Source organism: Dipodomys ordii, unplaced genomic scaffold (assembly GCF_000151885.1).
Source record: "Dipodomys ordii isolate 6190 unplaced genomic scaffold, Dord_2.0 Scaffold23, whole genome shotgun sequence".
Classification (NCBI taxonomy): domain Eukaryota; kingdom Metazoa; phylum Chordata; class Mammalia; order Rodentia; family Heteromyidae; genus Dipodomys; species Dipodomys ordii.
This window is the reverse complement of record NW_012267239.1, coordinates 505452-524099: the sequence shown is the minus strand read 5'-3', so window position 1 is coordinate 524099 and position 18648 is coordinate 505452. Positions and strand designations below refer to the sequence as shown.

General features: G+C 44.0%; 1 protein-coding gene across 1 annotated transcript in view; it reads right to left on the bottom strand.

Annotated features, from left to right (window-relative positions):
- Upb1 (ureidopropionase, beta) overlaps positions 1-18648 on the bottom strand; it is a 35109-nt gene that overhangs the window by 4859 nt on the left and 11602 nt on the right. Inside the window, exons 2-4 of the mRNA XM_013014518.1 lie at positions 17482-17569; positions 6867-7022; positions 4703-4872 (exon numbers count right to left, since the gene is read on the bottom strand). Coding sequence (XP_012869972.1) covers positions 4703-4872; positions 6867-7022; positions 17482-17569 — 414 coding nt within the window. The remainder of the gene's footprint in view (positions 1-4702; positions 4873-6866; positions 7023-17481; positions 17570-18648) is intronic.

Sequence of the window (18648 nt, the reverse complement as noted above, 5' to 3'; positions counted from 1 at the left end):
TTGAGCCCAAGCAACTTTGAGGCGGGGGGGGGGGGATGGCTAGCTACAGGCTAAAACCAACTTCAGGCCTGCTGTGGTCTATCAGGAGAGTCAACCAGCCATAGAGCAAACTCTCATTCTTAGTGTCTTCCTCCAAAACTTCCTAAAAACAAGACTGAAAACTAAATGAGTATGCAGATAAAGCTCCATATGGCGTGATAAAGCTCCTATGGCGTGAATCCAATAATTGCCAGGTCTTCTACCTCCTCCCCATAGAGGCTGAACTCCGATTCCTGAGGGGATCTGGGGGCCTAAGGAGCTAGTACCTGGCCCGTGAGCATTCAGTACCCTCCCTCTCAGCCCTTATGCTTACTCTCCTATCCTGCTGCGCTGCCTTGCATAGTCTCCAAAGGGCTAGATTTCAGAGTAAAACAGGAAAAGGAGTTTAGATAGTGATATTGGGGCAGAAGTGTCACATGCTACAGAAAAGTTCCCACCTCTCGTTGGGCCCTATTGCCCAACACTTTGCCATTCATTTCCTCCTCTGAACACTTATTCTCTAGCCAAGGGCTCCTTGGTTCTCTTATTAGTCATCTCATAGGCACAGCTGAGCTGTGTGGGCCTTCTTCGATCTAGCACCCATCACAGAGAAAGTACGATGGGAGACTTCATTCCAAACTGCCTTGTCCTTCAGTCTACTAAATGAAGTGTGCCATGGAATGCAGTGAGCCTGCTGGTCATTATCTCTTAAGGAACAACACCACTAATATTCTAGTCAGGCAGATGCAGTGCCCTCTTAGAAATACTTAGTGGCTGGGAGCACAATGTCCTGGAATCTTCCTGTCACCATGCACCTGGTTTCAACTAGGAAGTAGGTGGTTGGAGTGGGTGATTGTCACAGCCTACTGCTCGAAAGGATTCACAAGTCTGGAAAAAGAAATCTTGAGCTTGACTGAGGGGACTCATTTTGTTGGGATACTTTTCCCCCAGCTGCTAAGCCAAAGCTGACAAAACTTTTAAGAAAGGAGTTTTATAGAAACACGCCCACAGATGACATTTTTCAGGAATTAAATAGGTATGTAGGGGGTAATTGCTATAAAATATCTTTCTTGCAATTCTCCAGGGAGGTGATCTGCACAGGACCCAAACTGCACAGCTGACAATGGAATGAAATGGTCTTAAAACCACTACGGAAGAAAAGGAAGCAGAAGGCTTGAGAGAAGACTAGTGTGTAAATCAAGAATTTGATGGAATGGGAACATCTGTCATATTCCTAGTGTATCATGTTCACAATCCTCTAAAAATTGTAAGAGCAGGAAAGCAGAATGTAGTGAGGGGGTGGATGGTGACTTTTATACTGAACAAAAATGGTTAGCCACTTGGACAGTGCCAGACATATCCTGGGAAATGTCAGGATGCTTAATGAATGAAAAAGCACTGACAGTGTATTGTGGTCTTAGAGCTGTGAGACTCACAATGAACAAGGACTCCTTGTTGACCCATACAGAGTACAGGTACAAGTATGTGTCTATCTCTGATAAAGGGGCTACCTGTGCCAGAGATGTTGGATGGCTCTCAATCTATATTGAATATGGAGGTTTGCCTGACATTATATTTACAAACACTACCAGTTATGCAAATAATCATTTAAAGACATCATCCACCGTCCTAATAAACTACCCATTGTAATTTTTCTTTCTTTTTTTTGTCAGTCGTGGGGCTTGAACTCTGAGCCTGGGCTATTCAGTTCAACGTAAGCACTCTACCACTTGAGCCACAGCACCAATTCTGGTTTTCTGGAGATAAGAGTCTCACGGATTTTCCTGCCTGGGCTGTCTTTGAACCACAATCCTCAGATCTTAGCCTTCTGAGTAGCTAGGATTACAGGCGTGAGCCACCAGCACCTGGCTTCATTGTCATTTTTCTATAATCTCATGACCATCCTTATCCATAAGCCAAAAAGAAGTACCGAAATTGGATCAGTCTTGATACATTTATTAATTTATTTATATTTTTTGTTGGTCATGGGGTTTGAAATCTGGGTCTGGGCGCTGTCCCTCAGCTCTTTAGCTCAAGGCTAGCACTCTACCACTGGAGCCACAGCACCACTTCTAGCTTTTTCTGCTTATATGTTGCTGAGGAACTGAACCCAGGGCCTCATGCATGCAAGGCAAACACTCTACCACTGAGCCACCTTCCTAGTCCCATTGATGCATTTTTTTTTTGTCAGTCGTGGGGCTTGAACTCTGGGCCTGAGCGCTGTCCCTCAGCTCTTCAGCTCAAGGCCAGCACTCTGCCACTTGAGCTACAGTGCCACTTCTGGTTTTCTGGTGGTTTATTGGAGATCAGAGTTTCAAGGTCTTTCTTGACGGGCCAGCTTTGAACCGTGATCCTCAGATCTCAGCCTCCTGAGTAGCTAGGATTACAGGCGTGAGCCAGGCTCATCGATGCATTTTTTAATTGCTCATAGGCTTTTGTTATGAACCTGCATTACCATTATAATATTTCTTTTTAGTGGCAATAACCCATGAAATTTACTGAACCATGACATCTCTCTCCCTGACAGATTTCCTATTATAAATATTGCTGTCACAAACACCTTCACATACTCAGCCTCATCCTCTATTTACATCAGTTTCTCAGGCTACAAACAGTTCTGGAAGTATCATTACCTGTTCAAGGGGCTTGACTATCGTAGGAGCTCAAGAACCATAGAGCTTTCCCAAAGATCTGCTACAGTTTTTACTGCTGGCCCAGCCACACCCTTAAAAGCTGAGGGCTGGATGATTCTTGGCTAAGGAAGGAAAATCAATCATTTTTAATAAGTTTAATAGGTCGTGGAGAACAATCACAGACAGGCCTGGGTTGCTTCTGTTTGCTTAATTGGGCCTAATAAAAGCCTAAGACAGCAGGTCAGGGAGGGCCTCTGTAAGCACGCAGTGAGAGCCTGTCTGGGTTTGTAGTCACTTCAGGCTCAGGTGCCCAGGACCTGGGCTTCAGCCTCCTCTAGGACTAATTAGGGAAGATGGAGTTCTTAGAATGTTTACATATAGTTGGTAGAAAGGGGTTCCTTCTATCCAGGCCTGATGGGTAGATGATCAGTAAGCATCTTGCTTTGCAACTGGCAATGGTTGCCATGCCTTATGTTCAAGTCACCAACCCATAATGCCCTGAGGGGAAACTCTAAGGCCTGAAAGTCCAAGGCCTGATTTTCTCCTCCTACCCAATAGCAAATTTTCTATACCCAGATGACATCTCTGGATACACAGACAGGGATGGACCTGAAGTAAGGAACTAGAGACCTACATATTCTGTTTCAGCTAAAGATGTTCTGTGCAAACTCTGAATGCAAAGGGATGCTACTTGAGAACAGGGCACCATGCTCAAATCAAAAGGTAAACTAAATATCACATTCTGACATTTAGAAGATATTTCCCAGGCCAGTTACCAGTGGCTCACACTCATAATCTTAGCCTCTGAGGAAGCTGAGAACTGACGATCCTGGCTTTCTCAGCTCAACAGAGAATTCTGTGAGATTATATTTCTAATTAGCCAGCAAAATGCAGGAATGGATGTGTGGCTCAAGTGGTAGAGTGATAGCTGTGAGTGAAAACAAAGCAAGACCACAAGGCCTTCAGTAGGAGCCTTGGTATTAGCACAAAGAAGGAGATAGAGAAGGGGGAGGAGGAGGGAGAAAAGGAAGGAAGGAAGGAAGGAAGGAAAGACAGACAAAGAAGGAAGAAACTAGTCTAAAATTTCTGTTAGGGAAGAGAAACAAGCATTGGACAGCAGAGCACTCAGAGCTGTCCAACACAGCCCCACTGGCTGTCCCCACCTCAGCATTGGGAATGGCTCTGCCAAAACCTGGGCACCTTCCACACAGTGTGGAAGCCAGCACCTCTTGCTATGGCATCATGCCTTAGAGGAAGTGAGTTAAGAAAAATATTTGCATATGAATTCACAAAGCTCTGTTACTTGTTAGGAGGCAAAGCTGGAAAGCACCCAAGTGCTCAGCCTTAAGGGAAGAACCAAGTGAACAAGCAAGGGCTTGTGGAGCTCTCTCATCACTTGCTGCTCGTATTAAATGAGGAGCACTGAAAGCCCTGCCCAGGGCCACAGAGGCTGCCAGAGCCTAGGCTGGTGATCCTCAGCTTCAAACTCCTGAGTGCTGGGATTACAGGTGTGTACTACCATGTCTGGCTCCCACTTATTTAATAACAAATCCACTCTTGCGACACTGAAATGAATCCACTATTAGGGTAGGATGCTCAGCTCTTAAAGCCCTACCTCATAACACCTACAATGGGGGTAGGGGTCAAATTTCTAACACCTCAACTTTGGGGATTACATTCTTGGCAGGCACTAATCCCTTTGGTCTCAAGAACATCAGGAGCTAGTGACCATGAAGGTGAGCAGCTGGTGTCCTCTATTCTAATTGGTCCAGCATTGCCTCTAGCTTTAATGACAGAGGAGAAGGAAAGGTATACTTGGATGGCAACACTAGGATCTTTGCTCATGGAGGCCTTGGCTCCCTTTTCCTGCTTAAAGCTGACAAGTATCCTTCTACTACTAGCTCTCATTCATTCCCTCCTTCATAAGCCTTAGTTCAGGCTTATCAATGTCAATAACTTCCCATCCAATTTCCTATCTTCCTTCTCCATAGCAAGGACCTGAGGTGGTGTCTAGCTTCTAGGAAGCTCCCAGATCTTGTCTCCCAAGTAACCTGAGCTCTCCGATGGTTGCGGAAGGGTTGAAGATGATCTCTGCTCCATTGATGCTGTACATGAGCCAGTTGAGGGGGTGGTGCCGCCCATAGCAAATATTTACCGCAATCCTCCCATATTGGGTCTGGAACACAGGGTGACCTAGGTTTCCTTCCATGTAGTATGTTGACTGAAAAAAAACAACCAAAAACAACAACAACAAAGAGTTTTATATTTATGCCAATGAGCTGTAAGAATTTCCCTCTCCTTAAACACAGCAGAAAGTACACTTTGGATACAACGCAACTTTAAGTTCCAAAAATCTGTGTGTGTGTATGTAGGTTGTAGGGCTTGAACTCAGGACTTGGGCACTGTTCCTGAGATTTTGTATTCAAGCCTAGTGCTCTGCCACTTTGAGCCACAGCTCCACTTCCAGTTTTCTGGTAGTGAATTAGAGAAAAGTGTGTCATGGGCTCTTCTGTTCATGTTGGCTTTGAAACACTGATCCTCAGATCTCAGCCTCCTGAGAAGCTAAGATTACAGGTGTATGCCACCAATGCCTAGCTCCAAAATTTCACTATGATATACTCATTCTTTCTCTCTCTCTGTGTGTCCGTCTCTCTTTCTCTCTCTAATACACATCAACTCTGTGAGGAAATCAGTATGGCTTAAGCATTTCACCACAATCTTCCTTTTTGACATGTCCAAAAAATTCCTAAAGCAACTTTCTATCTTTCAAGAATAAAAAAGCTGGGCTGGGAAGGTGGCTCAGTGGTAGAGCACTTGCCTTGCATGCCTGAGGCCCTGGGTTGATTCCTCAGTACCACATGAGCAAAAAGAAAAAAGCCAGAAGTGGCGCTGTAGCTCAAGTGGTAGAGTGCTAGCCTTGAGCTGAAGAGCTGAGGGACAGTGCCCAGGCCCAGAGTTCAGACCCCACGACCAGACCCCCCCCCCAAAAAAAGAATAAAAAAGCTGAAATGTGAGCAATATTAACATGAGTCAGTTGAGGTCTTCAGCAACCACGTGACCTTATACAAATATTATAGCTGGTGGTAACAGACTCATCCAAGCCACCCTTGCCCTATCAGGAGGGGAAAAGAGAACTTTCTTTTCCCTGAGAAGGCATGGAGCTTTTCTAGCTATTAAGACCAAATCTGTGGTGAAAACCAAACCCGCCACAAAGTGTCTTAAGCATCATGGTTAAGAATGCACCTGCAAAACAAGCATCAACAAACCTCATTGTCCCATCTCTACCTCTCTTGCCTACCCCCTCAGGGTGCTGGCTGTGGGACATTATCAGGGACTGCACAGGAGGGATAGATGGAAAACTGGATGCCAAACAGATATGCACCTGAGCCTTTTACTGAGTCTCATCAATTTCAAAATTCACCCGGTCAGTCAGGAACAAGGATGTGCACACATGGTGGACAATGAGCAAAGAGGTCTTCTGCTCTGTACTACCAACAGGGAGCTAAAGGTATACACATCATGAGACTTGAGTTTCCATAATCAGGGTAGGAGATTGAAGGATTGAGGATATCATATCTTCAACTACCATAATTATTGGAAAAAACATGTCTAGATTTAGTAGCTTAGGGATTAAATTCATACCCCTCCTTCAAACATCCACTCTTTACCTCACACACCTATGAAGTGGCTTTACCCATTCAAAAAAGCCTCCCCCCCCAATCTATGTCTTACTTACAGGCTTAAGGAGTTCCATGTAGGCACAATGTACACAGACAGGCACATTCACCTGCTCCTATTCACTTGATATGTGGACATTGGACAATTCAGACATGTGGGCCACGGACAAAGAACAGCATCCCTAAAGCTAACACTGGTGGGCCACAAGTAGTTAGGAGCTCAGAGCCCAGGAGGCCACAGGGATCAATATTATTTTGGTTTTAATTTATGTAGCAATTACTGCAAAGGAGAATTTCAGAAAGCCATCTCAGGTTATGATGAAACACACACCGACACACGCATGCATGCACGCGCACATATACACAAAACTTACCATGCAAAAAAGTCTGTGATTCACTTGAGAGTACCATTTGAATCTCAGTACAGGGCAAAGTCATGAGACCTTCTATTCTTTTGTGTTACATGTTACATCGTGTAACACAGAACTTCCCCATAGGCCCACTAAAATCTGGGCTGGCCATTTGACAGGCTGCTTACCTCATTGAAATCACCCACTCTGGGGATATGGTTCTTCCTGGTCTTTCCCAAGATTGCTCCAGAATTGGAGATTACCACAGCTGTGTTCCATAGAACGCCCCCTCTGTCTCGTTCCAGGATGGGAGATACTACCACCATTTCATTCTTCTTTGCCAACTGGAAAAATGGATATCAGAGTTCCATTTGAAAATATGTTTTCCTAGTTTTTTTTTTTTTGGAGACCTTTGATACTTCCAAATAATTAAAGCTTGGTTTGGAGCTATCACTTGCCATAGTTGTTATTGTAAAAATTACTTGCCAGTGTTGTCCTGATATGGATTATATAGATATAGTTATATTAAGAATCATTATCGGGCAGGGAAGGTGGCTCAGTGGTAGAGCGCTTGCTGTGCATGCATGAGGCCCTGGGTTCGATTCCCCAGCACCACATAAGCAAAAAGAAAAGAAGTCAGAAGTGGCGCTGTGGCTCAAGTAGTAGAGCGCTAGCCTTGAGCTAAAGAGCTGAGGGACAGTGCCCAGGCCCAGAGTTCAGGCCCCATGACTGGACCCCCCCCAAAAAAAGAAAAAGAATCATTATCATCATCCTTGTGCCCTGCTAGTGAAAATGTAAAATGGTACAACCACCATGAAAAACTATATAGAGGTTTCTCAAATAGGAACAACATGAATTACATGATCACACATCTTGGTTTATATCCAAAGGAAAGAATAGACTAAAAGAGGTAATTCTACACCTATGTTTATTGAAGCCTTATTCAGAAGTGTCAAGAGGTAGAAGAAAACCAGGTTTCCATTAACAAATGAATGGATAAACAAAATATTATATATGAAAATGCTAGAATTGTATTAATACTTTAAGTTTAAAGTAAAGAAATCCTGTCACATTTGATAATATGAATGAATCTAAAGGACATTGCACCAAATGAAATCAGCCACTTATGTAAAATACTTAGAGTAATCAAGTACAGCTACAGAATGTAGAATGCTGGTGTCAAGAGCTAGGGACAAGGGCTGGGAAGGTGGCTCAGTGGTAGAGCGCTTGCCTTGCATGCCTGAGGCCCTGAGTTCGATTCCTCAGCACCACATAAGCAAAAAGAAAAAAGCCGAAAGTGGCGCTGTGGCTCAAGGGGTAGAGCGCTAGCCTTGAGCTGAAGGCTGAGGGACAGCGCCCAGGCCCAGAGTTCAGGCCCCACGACCGGACCCAAAAAAAAAAAAAAAAGAGCTAGGGACAGAGAAGAATGAGGAGCTACTGTCCAACTGGTTCAGGTTTTTTTGTTTTGTTTTGTTTTTTGTCAGTCGTGGGGTTTGAACTCTGGGCCTGGGTACTGTCCCTGTGCTCTTCAGGTCAAGGCAAGCGCTCTACCTCTTGAGACACAGCGCCACTTCTGGTTTTGATTGGAGATCAGAGTCTCAATGGACATTTCTTCCCTGGGCTGGCTTTGAACCATGATCCTCAGATCTCAGCCTCCTAAGTAGCTAGGATTACAGATGTGAGCCATTGGCGCCTGGCCAACTGGTTCAGTTTTACATTATTTATTTAGTTACTCAGTTATTGTGCCAGTACTTAGCTTGATTGAACTCAAGGCTTGGGAGTTGTTTCATAGTTTTTTTCACTCAAGATGGCATTCTATGACTTGAGCCACACTACTAATCCTGGCTTTTTGCTGATTAATTGAAGATAAGAGTCTCATGAACTTTCCCTGCCCAAGTTGGCTTTGAACAGGGATCGTTAGATCTCAAGCTCCTGAGTAGTTAGATTAATAAGTGTGAGTCACTGGCATCTAACTTGCAAGATAAGGACATTCTAGAGATCTGTTGCACAATAACATGGGCACACATTATACCACTCAAGAGTACATGTGGCTGGACGCTGGTGGCTCACGCCTGTAATCCTAGCTACTCAGGAGGCTGAGATCTGAGGATCATGGTTCAAAGCCAGCTTGGGCAGGAAAAGTCCGTGAGACTCTTATCTCCAATAAACCACTCGGAAGTGGTGCTGTGGCTGAAGTGGTAGAGCTGAAGAAGAGCGCAGGGACAGCGCCCAAGCCCAGAGTTCATGCCCCACAACCGACTGGTATATAAAAAAGAGTAAATGTGAAGCCAGACACTGGTGACTCATGCCTGTAATCCTAGCTACTCAGGAGCTGAGTACTCTGAAAGACTCAGGAGCTGAGCTACTCTGAGGATCCAGGTGTGAAGCCAGCGCAGGCAGAAAAGTCCATGACACGCTTTTTTTGGGGGGTGAGGGCGGGGGGGGTGTCGGTCGTGGAGCCTGAACTCTGGCCCTGGGCGCTGTCCCTCAGCTCTTCAGCTCAAGGCTAGCACTCTACCACTTGAGCCACAGTGCCACTTCCGCCTTTTTTTTCTGCTCATGTGGTGCTGAGGAATCGAACCCAGGGCCTTAAGCATGTAAGGCGAGCGTTCTACCACTGAGCCAACTTCCCAGCCCCTCCATGACACTCTTGAATCCAATTTACCACTCCAAACTGAAAGTGAAGTTGTGGCTCAAAGGAGAGCTAGCCTTGAGCACTAAAGCTCAGGGACAGCACTAAGGCCCTGAGTTCAAGCCCTGTGACTGACAAACAAAAGTACATGTGAAGCTGGGTGAGATGATAAATGTATATTTTTTACCATCATAAGAAAAAATTAAAAGATCACTACTTTTTTCCTATACAAATAACAAAACCTAGCTCAGTTCTTAATCTATTTTATCTTGTTATAACAGAATACCAGTGACTGTAATTTACAAAGAACACTTTGATTTCTTATACTTCTGAGGGCTAGAGAGTTCTACTTGAAGTAAGCCAGCACTGGGTAAGGATCTTCCTATAACTCATCGCGTAGTGGAAGGCAGAAGAGTAAGGGAGTACTACAGAGCAGGAACCCCCAACTCCAATTTGTTTATATAACAAACCCATTTTTGAGATATTGATGTTAGTCCATTCATGAGGGCAGAGCCCTCTTGGCCTAATTACATTCACACTTTCACAGTGTTTGCATCAGGAATTCAGTTTCTAAAACTTCATCTTCCGTGGAATACATTCAAGTCTTAGCAGACACTAAATCCCTTTGGTCTCAAGGAGGTAGTGACCATAAAGGTGAGCAGCCCCAGCTGGTCACATGTCCTCTATTCTAATTGGTCCAGCATTGCCTCTAGCTTTAATGACAGAGGAGAAGGAAAGGTATATTTGGATGGCAACACTAGGATCTCTGTGCTCATGGAGGCCTTGGCTCCCTTTTCCTGCTTAAAGCAGACAAGTGTCTGGTAGTAGAAACTACCAGCTCTCATTTATACCCTCCTACCAGCCTTTGTTCAGGCTTATCAACTGCAATAGCTTCCTGTCCAGTGTCCTGCCTGCTTTATCCAGAGCAAAGAATCAACAATTTTATGAATAGTTTTTTTCCCCATTACCCTAAGAATACCAATGTTTAGAACAGAACTCAGTATTGACAAAAACACTATGATACAGCTCTGATCACCACCCCACCATCCCTAAGTGCTTGTATACAGTCTGAGAGAAAACACAGAAAAATAAAATGAGTGGTTCCTTTCTTTGTTAGAACTGAGAATAAATATAAAATGCCATCCCTCAGCATCCCTCACTTCTCTAAATGTGATATATTTTTCTTTAAATACTAGCTTTGTTAAAATAATTCATGTAGGGCTAGGAAGGTGGCTCAGTGGTAGAGTGCTTGCTTTGCATGCATGAGGCCCTGGGATAGATTCCTCAGCACCACTTAAGCAAAAAGAAAAAAGCCAGAAGTGGCACTGTGGCTCAAGTGGTAGAGCCTTGAGCTGAAGAGCTTAGGGACAGCGCTCAGGGCCAGAGTTCAGGCCCCACAACCGGACCCCCCCCAAAAAAAAATTCATGTAGCATAAAACTTTTTTGGTGGTACTGGGATTTGAACTCAAGGTCTTGAGCTTACTAGGATGATGCTCTACCACTTAAGCCACATCTCAAGCCCTGGTTTTTTGCCGTTATTTTTGAGACAGAGTCTCACTTCCTAACTGGGCATAGCAACCACTTACTTTAGGCTACCTTATTTTTGCTGAGATTACAGGAGCTTACAAGTGTATCTGGATTTTCTCCACAGAATGGAGTCTCTCCTACTTTTCTGCTCAGACTGGCCTGGAGCCAGCTGGCCTTCTGTGTTGCTTGAGATGACAAAAGCACACCAATGCATCTGGCTAAGAACTGAGAACGAGTCTTGGGAACGTGGCCTTAAATCATGATCCTTCTATTTTCAGCCCTTCAAGTAGCTAGGATTACAAGTGTGAGCTACCAGCACCTGGCAAAAATTAGTATAGAGTAGTGAGAACCTCACCAACAATCTAATATTGGAACATTTTCAAAATCAAAAACAGAAACCCTAACCCCTTCTTCCTTCACCTCTGCCCTGGCAACCTCGAATTTGTTTTATGTCTCTAGACATTTACTTCTCTGGATAATTCGTACAAATAGGATACCATGAATATTACGAGGCTTTTTTTTTGTTTGGTAGGGGGCAGGAAGACAATTGAAACTTAGGACTTTGTACTTGCTGGTTAAGTGTGTTATCATTTGAGCTATACCTCCAGCCCCTGTTGCTTTAGTCAAGAATCGTGTGCTTTTTGCAAGGGGCTCACCTCAGATCGTATTTTTTCTACTTATGTGTCCTGAACAGCCTGCATTACAGATGTGAACCACCACAAACCAGTTTGGTCTTTGAGATAGAATCTTGCTAACTTTTTTCCCAGGATGGACTTAGTCAAGTAGCTAGGATTATATAAACTACTGGGCACTGTTCACGTATTTTGAGGTTTGAGTAAAAATTAAAAAAAAATCTATACCAATAAAATGCCCTTGGGCCCTGAGTGCCAGGTCTGCTACTTGCCAGATTCACTATGGAAGTCACCTCTTGCCAGGTGCCTGTGGCTCACACCTGTAATCTTAGCTACTCGGGAAGCTGAGATCTGAAGATCCCAGATCAAAGCCAGCCAAGGCAGAAAAGTCCATGAGACTCTTATTTTTAATTAACCAGAAAAGTGGTTTAAGTGGTAGTAGGCTAGCCTTGCTCAATAAAAGCTAAGGGAGCCAGGCACTGGTGGTTTAGGCCTGTAATCCCAGCTACTCAGGAGGCTGAGATCTGAGGATCAAGGTTCAAAGCCAGCCTGGGCTGGAAAGTCCGTGAGACTCTTATCTCCAAAAAACCACTCGAAAACCGGAAGTGGCGCTGTGGCTCAAGCGGTAGAGTGCTAGCCTTGAGCTGAAGACAGCGCCCAAGCCCAGAGTTCAAGCCCCATGACCAACCCCCCCCCCCAAAAAAAAAATAAAAGCTAAGGGACAGTGCTTAGGCCCTGAGTTCCAGCCCCAGGTCCAGCACAAAAATTAAAAAAGAATTTAAAAAGCCAGCTAAACACTATGTTTCTCTGGGCTGCAACAACCTCATCTAACAAAGGCATCAATGGTCCTTTTAGCTCTGAAACTATCTATACATTTAAGTGAAAGTAAAAATAGACATGGACACACAGATACATAGAGACACACACACACACAAAGGTGGCAAATGGTCTTATCTAATCGTATCTGTCAAAACAAGCAACAGGCAGGTTCATCTTCCGTGGTGGAAGGCCCCATCTGACAGCTGTGCACTGTGACCCACCAGGTCAGCAGCTGCTACCCCAGGAGCAGGTAATGTCTTACCATCTGACAGAACCTAGTGGTGAGCCCATCCTCTGCCGACTCAGCAAATTCTGTCCATGGGAGTTTCTCTCTTGTACAGAAGGCAAAGGGCATAGCTGCAAGGAGAGAGGTTCGAGTCACATCACACATGGCCTCTGCTTCTTGTCCTTAGCCCAGCAGCATGAGGTTACCATTGGGACCCTCCCCCTCCCAGGATTGAGGCGGCTTCTTTCAGAAATAAGAAAAGCCATTTAAGAAGTTTGGGAAGCTGGGGGGGGGGGCACCGGCTCACACCTGTAATCCTACTCAGGAGGCTGAAATCTGAGGATGGAGGTTCAAAGCCAGCCCGGCAAGAAAGTCCCTGAGACTTTTCTTTTCTTTCTTTTCTTTTTTTTTTTGGGTCCGGTCGTGGGGCCTGAACTCTGGGCCTGGGCACTGTCCCTCAGGTCTTCAGCTCAAAGCTAGCACTCTACTACTTGAGCCACAGCGCCACTTCCGGCTTTTTTCTTTTTGCTTATGTGGTACTGAGGAATCGAACCCAGGGCCTTGAGCATGCAAGGCAAGTGCTCTACCACTGAGCCACCTTCCCAGCCCCTGAGACTCTTTATCTCCAATAAACCACTAGAAAACCAGAAGTGGCACTGTGGCTCAAGCGGTAGTCTTGAGCTGAAGAGCACAGGGACAACACCCGAGCCCAGAGTTCAAGCCTCAGTACTGACCAAAAAAAGAAGTTTGGGAACAGGATGGGAAGGTGGCTCAGGGGTAGAGTGCTTGCCTTGCATGCATGAGGCCCTGGGTTCGATTCCTCAGCACCACCTAAGCAGAAAAAGCCGGAAGTGGTGCTGTGGGAAAAAATGAGACCAGCTTGCAGTAACTAGGGATCACACAATGACACAAAAGTTTATTTAATGTTGACTTCTTTAGAGATAACACCACAAGGCAAGATAAGATATAATAATACATGGACTTTCAGACCAAAATACATCTTATATATTCAAAATATGACAGCAGAAGTGAAAAAGATAAGAACTAAATGACAAAGTAAATGAAATCTACCAGAAAATTGTGCAAGATATAAGATAGGAAAAACAGAAGGAAACAGGTAAGAAAATTAGGTAACTTACTCAGATATCAGGAAGACTGAAGAAAAAGAAGTGCTAAATAAGATATAAGAGGATTTTAAAAAAATGTTTTAGGCAGGTGCCAATGGCTCATGCCTGTAATCCTAGCTATTCAGGAAGCTGAGAACTTAGGATCGTGGTTCAAAGCCAACTTGGGCAACGAAAGTCTGTGAGACTCTTATCTCCAATTAACCACCAGAAAACTGGAAGTGGCGCTGTGGCTCAAGTGGTAGAGGGCTCACCTTCAGCTGAATAGCTCAGAGACAGTGCCCAGGCCCAGAGTTCAAGCCACACAACTGACAAAAAAAAAAAAAAAGTTCCACAAAACTAAGTTGAAAGAAATGATGGCCAGGTGCTGGTGGCTCATGCCAGTAATCCTAGCTACTCAGGAGGCTGAGATATGAGGATCGCGGTTCAAAGCCAGCCCGGGCAGGAGAGACCATGAGACTCCTATGTCTAATAAACCACCAGAAAACCGGAAGTGGTGCTGTGGCTCAAGTGGTAGATCGCTCGCCTTGAGCTGAAGAACTGAGGGACAGCGCCCAGGCCCAGAGTTCAAGCCCCACGACCAACCAAAAAAAAAAAAAAAAAGAAAAGAAATGAATAGTCAAATCTCCCAGATAGGCCAGTTTCAACCAGCAGGATAGTATTTCCTTTGTGCTTTAATTCTTACACCAAAATTAATCTACAGTAAAATAATGTCAATCAGTCAGTTGTTTTGTTTCTTAATTGTTCTGTGTCCAGGTCCCTAGAAGGCTGGCAATTATTTACTTTACAATGAAAATCATTTTCAAACAACCAGTCCTCTCTTCTTCATAAAACCAAACTCCTGCTCAGTTCATTGGAAGACCTATTTTATTTTTGCTGGTATTGGTCTTGAAAAAAGCATGAGCTACCAGTGACCTGCTGACATATTCTATTTTATGAAATGAAATGTTTTCCGATTCTAGAATCACAAATAAAGCCAACTAACAACCTTCAACTAATATTAATTTTGCCTTTTGACAGAGCAAAGAACTAATGAAAAAATACAAGAAAATGTAGATTAATAGACCCAAGTGTCTAAATTGAAATAATTTACGAAGTGCCTAAAGGTTCGAAAAGGTATATGCAATGGAATTTTTTAAGTTAGCCTAAAAACAAACAAGATCCTACAATCTTCTAGAGAAAAATAAACAAATTGTAGACAAATAAAAATGGATTTGAGTCAGTCAATGACACTTACTCAATGCTAGAATGGAGCAATGTGTCCAAACTTCTATAATGATTTCTAACCTATAATTTGATGCCAAATTGGGTTGGTAATCTAGAATTTGATATGTACTCAAACTATCAAAAAAAAAAAAAACATTGTAAGTGATCACCAGTGGCTCATGCCTGTAATCCTGTCTACTCAGGAGGCTGAAATCTAAGGATGGAGGTTTAAAGTCAGCCCAGGCAAGAAAGCTGGTGAGACTCTTATCTCCAATTAACCACCAAAAAGCTGGCAACAGAGCTGTGGCTCAAGTGGTAGAGCTCTAGCCTTGAGTGGCAAAGCTAAAGAACAGCACCCAGATCCTGAATTCAAGTCCCAGTACTGACACACACATACATGTACACGTACACATACACACACACATGCACAGATGATACATATTCCTTGGATACACATGGCTTCAAAACAATATCTCTGACATGCTCTTTCTCAAGAAATCATTCCATTAGAATGAGGGAGTAAAACTAGAAGGAAGAAGGAAGGAGGTCTCTACAGGATACTGGTGAGGGGAGGTCCCCAGAGGATAGCTCTATGGACAGTAGACAAGGCAACTAATTCAGACAGTAAGTCAGAAGGTTTGGCAGATTCCTTCAAAGGAACTGATAGACTGCTTGATGAGTCCAAACAGGTTAAAGGACCTCAGAGACTGGTAGAAAGGGTTCATCTTTCGGTAAGTATGTAGAAAACAAGGCAAACTGGAAGGAAAATAGAAAAGGACTCAAGAGAAGAAATAAATATGGACAAAAAGACTCAGCAGCAACTAGAATGGAGATAAACAGGAAGGATACACATATCTAGAGGGGCACAAGGGGGCCAAGTGTTTACTGTGGTAGGAAATACAGAGATGAGACAACAAAATAATGAGAAGAAACAACAGAAATGAATAAATTTCAAAAGAATTTGCTGTGTTCAACAGTCAATTTTTTGATAATAGAACGGTAGGCCTATTTTGACTCTAAATCATGAGCATGTTTAACTCTGTAAGAAGTAAAAAGTTAACATAGAACATATGGTCCACACCTATAATCCCAGCTCTTCTACCTAGAAGTAGGAGAATCATAGTCTGAGACCAGTCTGTACAAAAGCACAAGACCTTATCTGTTAAACTGAAGGGAAAAGGGCTACAGGTGTGGCCCAGATGAAAGGTTTACCTAGTAAGCTTGAGGCCCCTACATTCCAACCCCAATACACCCCCCACCCCCCCAAAAAAAGACAAGATGCATTGTATTCATAAACTGATTTATTAAATGGCAACTTCTTTGTACAACTACTTAAAGATAATAAAAAAATTAAAAAATATATAAAAAGGTACCAGACGGGCTGGTAATGTGGCTTAGTTATAGAGTGTTTGCCTCGCATGCAGGAAGCCCTGGTTCGATTCCTCAGTACCACCTAAACAGAAAAAGCCGGAAGTGGCACTGTGGCTCAAGTGGTAGAACACTAAACTTGAGCACAGAGGGGTGTAGGGACAGAGCCCAGGCCCTGAGTTCAAGCCCAAGGACTAGCAAAAATAAATAACTAATAAAGGTACCAGAAATGTATATAACAGAGAATTTTAGGGAGAGAGGCTGGCTGGCTTAGCCTAGATCAGAAGGTAAAGTAGGCTTAGGAAGGACTAGTGTTGAGGTGGCAAGGAGACCAGCTGGAGGTTATTAAAAAAGCCAAGATTGATGGACTGTGTGTACACATATTATTTTTCCTTTTTGGGGGGGGGGTGGTTGTGGGATTTGAACTCAGGGTCTGGATACTTTCCCTCAGCTCTTCAGCTCAAGGCCAGCGCTCTACCACTTGAGCCACAGCACCACTTCTGGCTTTTTCTGTACATGTGGTGCTGAGGAGTCGAACCCAGGGCCTCATGCATGCAAGACAAGCACTCTACCACTGAGCCACCTTCCCAGCCCCCAGCTACCTTCCCAGCCCCCTATTTTTCCTTTGATTTATGTTTGCACCTGGGCACTGTCCTTCAGCTTTTCTGCTTAAAGCCAGCACTCTATCAATTGAGCAACAGCTCCACTTCTGGCTTTTTGTTGGAGATAAGAGTATCATGGATTTTCTGTCCATGCTGGCTTTGAACTGTGATCCTCAGATCTCAGCCTCCTGAGTAGCTAGGATTATAGGCATGGGCCATCAGTTCCTGACTTTTTTCTTATTAAGTAATTATTCTTTGGAACTCAAAAGAGAGAGAGAAAAGAAAACCAATCAAGGAGGAGGACAGGGAGCATAGTTTGGAATGAATAAAGTTCTGGATTTGATATCCAATCTGAGAAGGAAAGAAAGAAAGAAAAAAGAGAGAGAGAGAGGGAGGGAGGGAGGGAAGGAAGAAGGGAGAGAGAGAGGAAGGAAGGAAGGAAGAAAGAAAGAAAGAAAGAAAGAAAGAAAGAAAGAAAGAAAGAAAGAAAGAAAAGGAAAAAACTACTGGTAACTTGGACCAGGGCAGAATTAGAGGTTTTCTGGTGTTACTTACAAATAGACTTTCTATTGATGAGTAAAGGAGAGTTTTTCTTAATCAGGTAGCATACATTCTAAGACACAATTGCTTAAAGATGCTGAGAAAGCACTGGAAGAGAGAGACTTACTCCATGCTTCTTGGAAACAAATGATGTTGACTCCGCACATTGCAGCAACCTCCACAATGGCCTCAATTCGTCTGTGGAGGGCAGAGACCTGGTGATTATTAAAGAGTAAGGATTAGCTGGACTCTGGTGGCTCATGCCAATAATCCTAGCTACTCAGGAGGTTTGAGATATGAGGACTGAGGTTCAAAGTCAGCTGGAACAGCAAAGACATAAGACTCATCTCCAATTAAACACACACGCACACACATACCCACACATACCTACACACAGAAGCCAGAAGTGAAGCTGTGGCTCAAGTGGTAGAACACTAGCCTTGAGCACAAAAGCTCAGGGAGAGTACCCAAGCCCTAAGATTAAGTTCCAGGACCTGCACCAGAAAAAAAAAAAAAGAAGAAGAAGAAGAAGAAGAGGAAGAGGAGGAGGAGGAGGAGAGGGAGGAAGAAGAGGAGGAGGGATTAGAATCCATTCATTTCTATTGGTAAGGAGGTCATTTTTAAGAACTCATCACTAGCTGCGCTCCGGTGGCTCACACCTGTAATCCTAGCTACTCAGGAGGCTGAGATCTGAGAATAAAAGCCAACCTCGGGAGCAAAGTCCATGAGACTTTTATCTCCAATATACCACCAGAAAACCAGAAGTGGCGCTGTGGCTCAAGTAGTAGAGCACTAGCCTTGAGCTGAAGAGTTGAGGGGCAGCGCCCAGGCCCAGAGTTTAAGCCCACAACCGACAAAAAAATAAAAATAAAAAATAAAAAAATTCATCCCTGGCTTGGTAAAGGTGCTTACTTCTGTAATTTCAGATACTTGGCAGGTAGAGATTGGGAGGATCTGATTTGTGGCCAGCCCAGGCAAAAGCTAGCAAAATTCCTTCTCAATAAATAAGCTGGGTATGGAGGCACATACCTCAGGTATGTGGAGGACCATGGTCTGAAGCTGGATCCAAGCAAAAGTACAGACCTTAACTTGAAAAATAGCTAAAAGTAACCGGGCGCTGGTGGCTCACGCCTGTAATCCTAGCTACCAGGAGGCTGAGATCTGAGGATCGCGGTTCAAAGCCAGCCTGGGCAGGAGAGACCGTGAGACTCCTATCTCCAATAAAATCACCAGAAAACCGGAAGTGGCACTGTAGCTCAAGTGGTAGAGTGCTCGCCTTGAGCTGAAGAGCTGA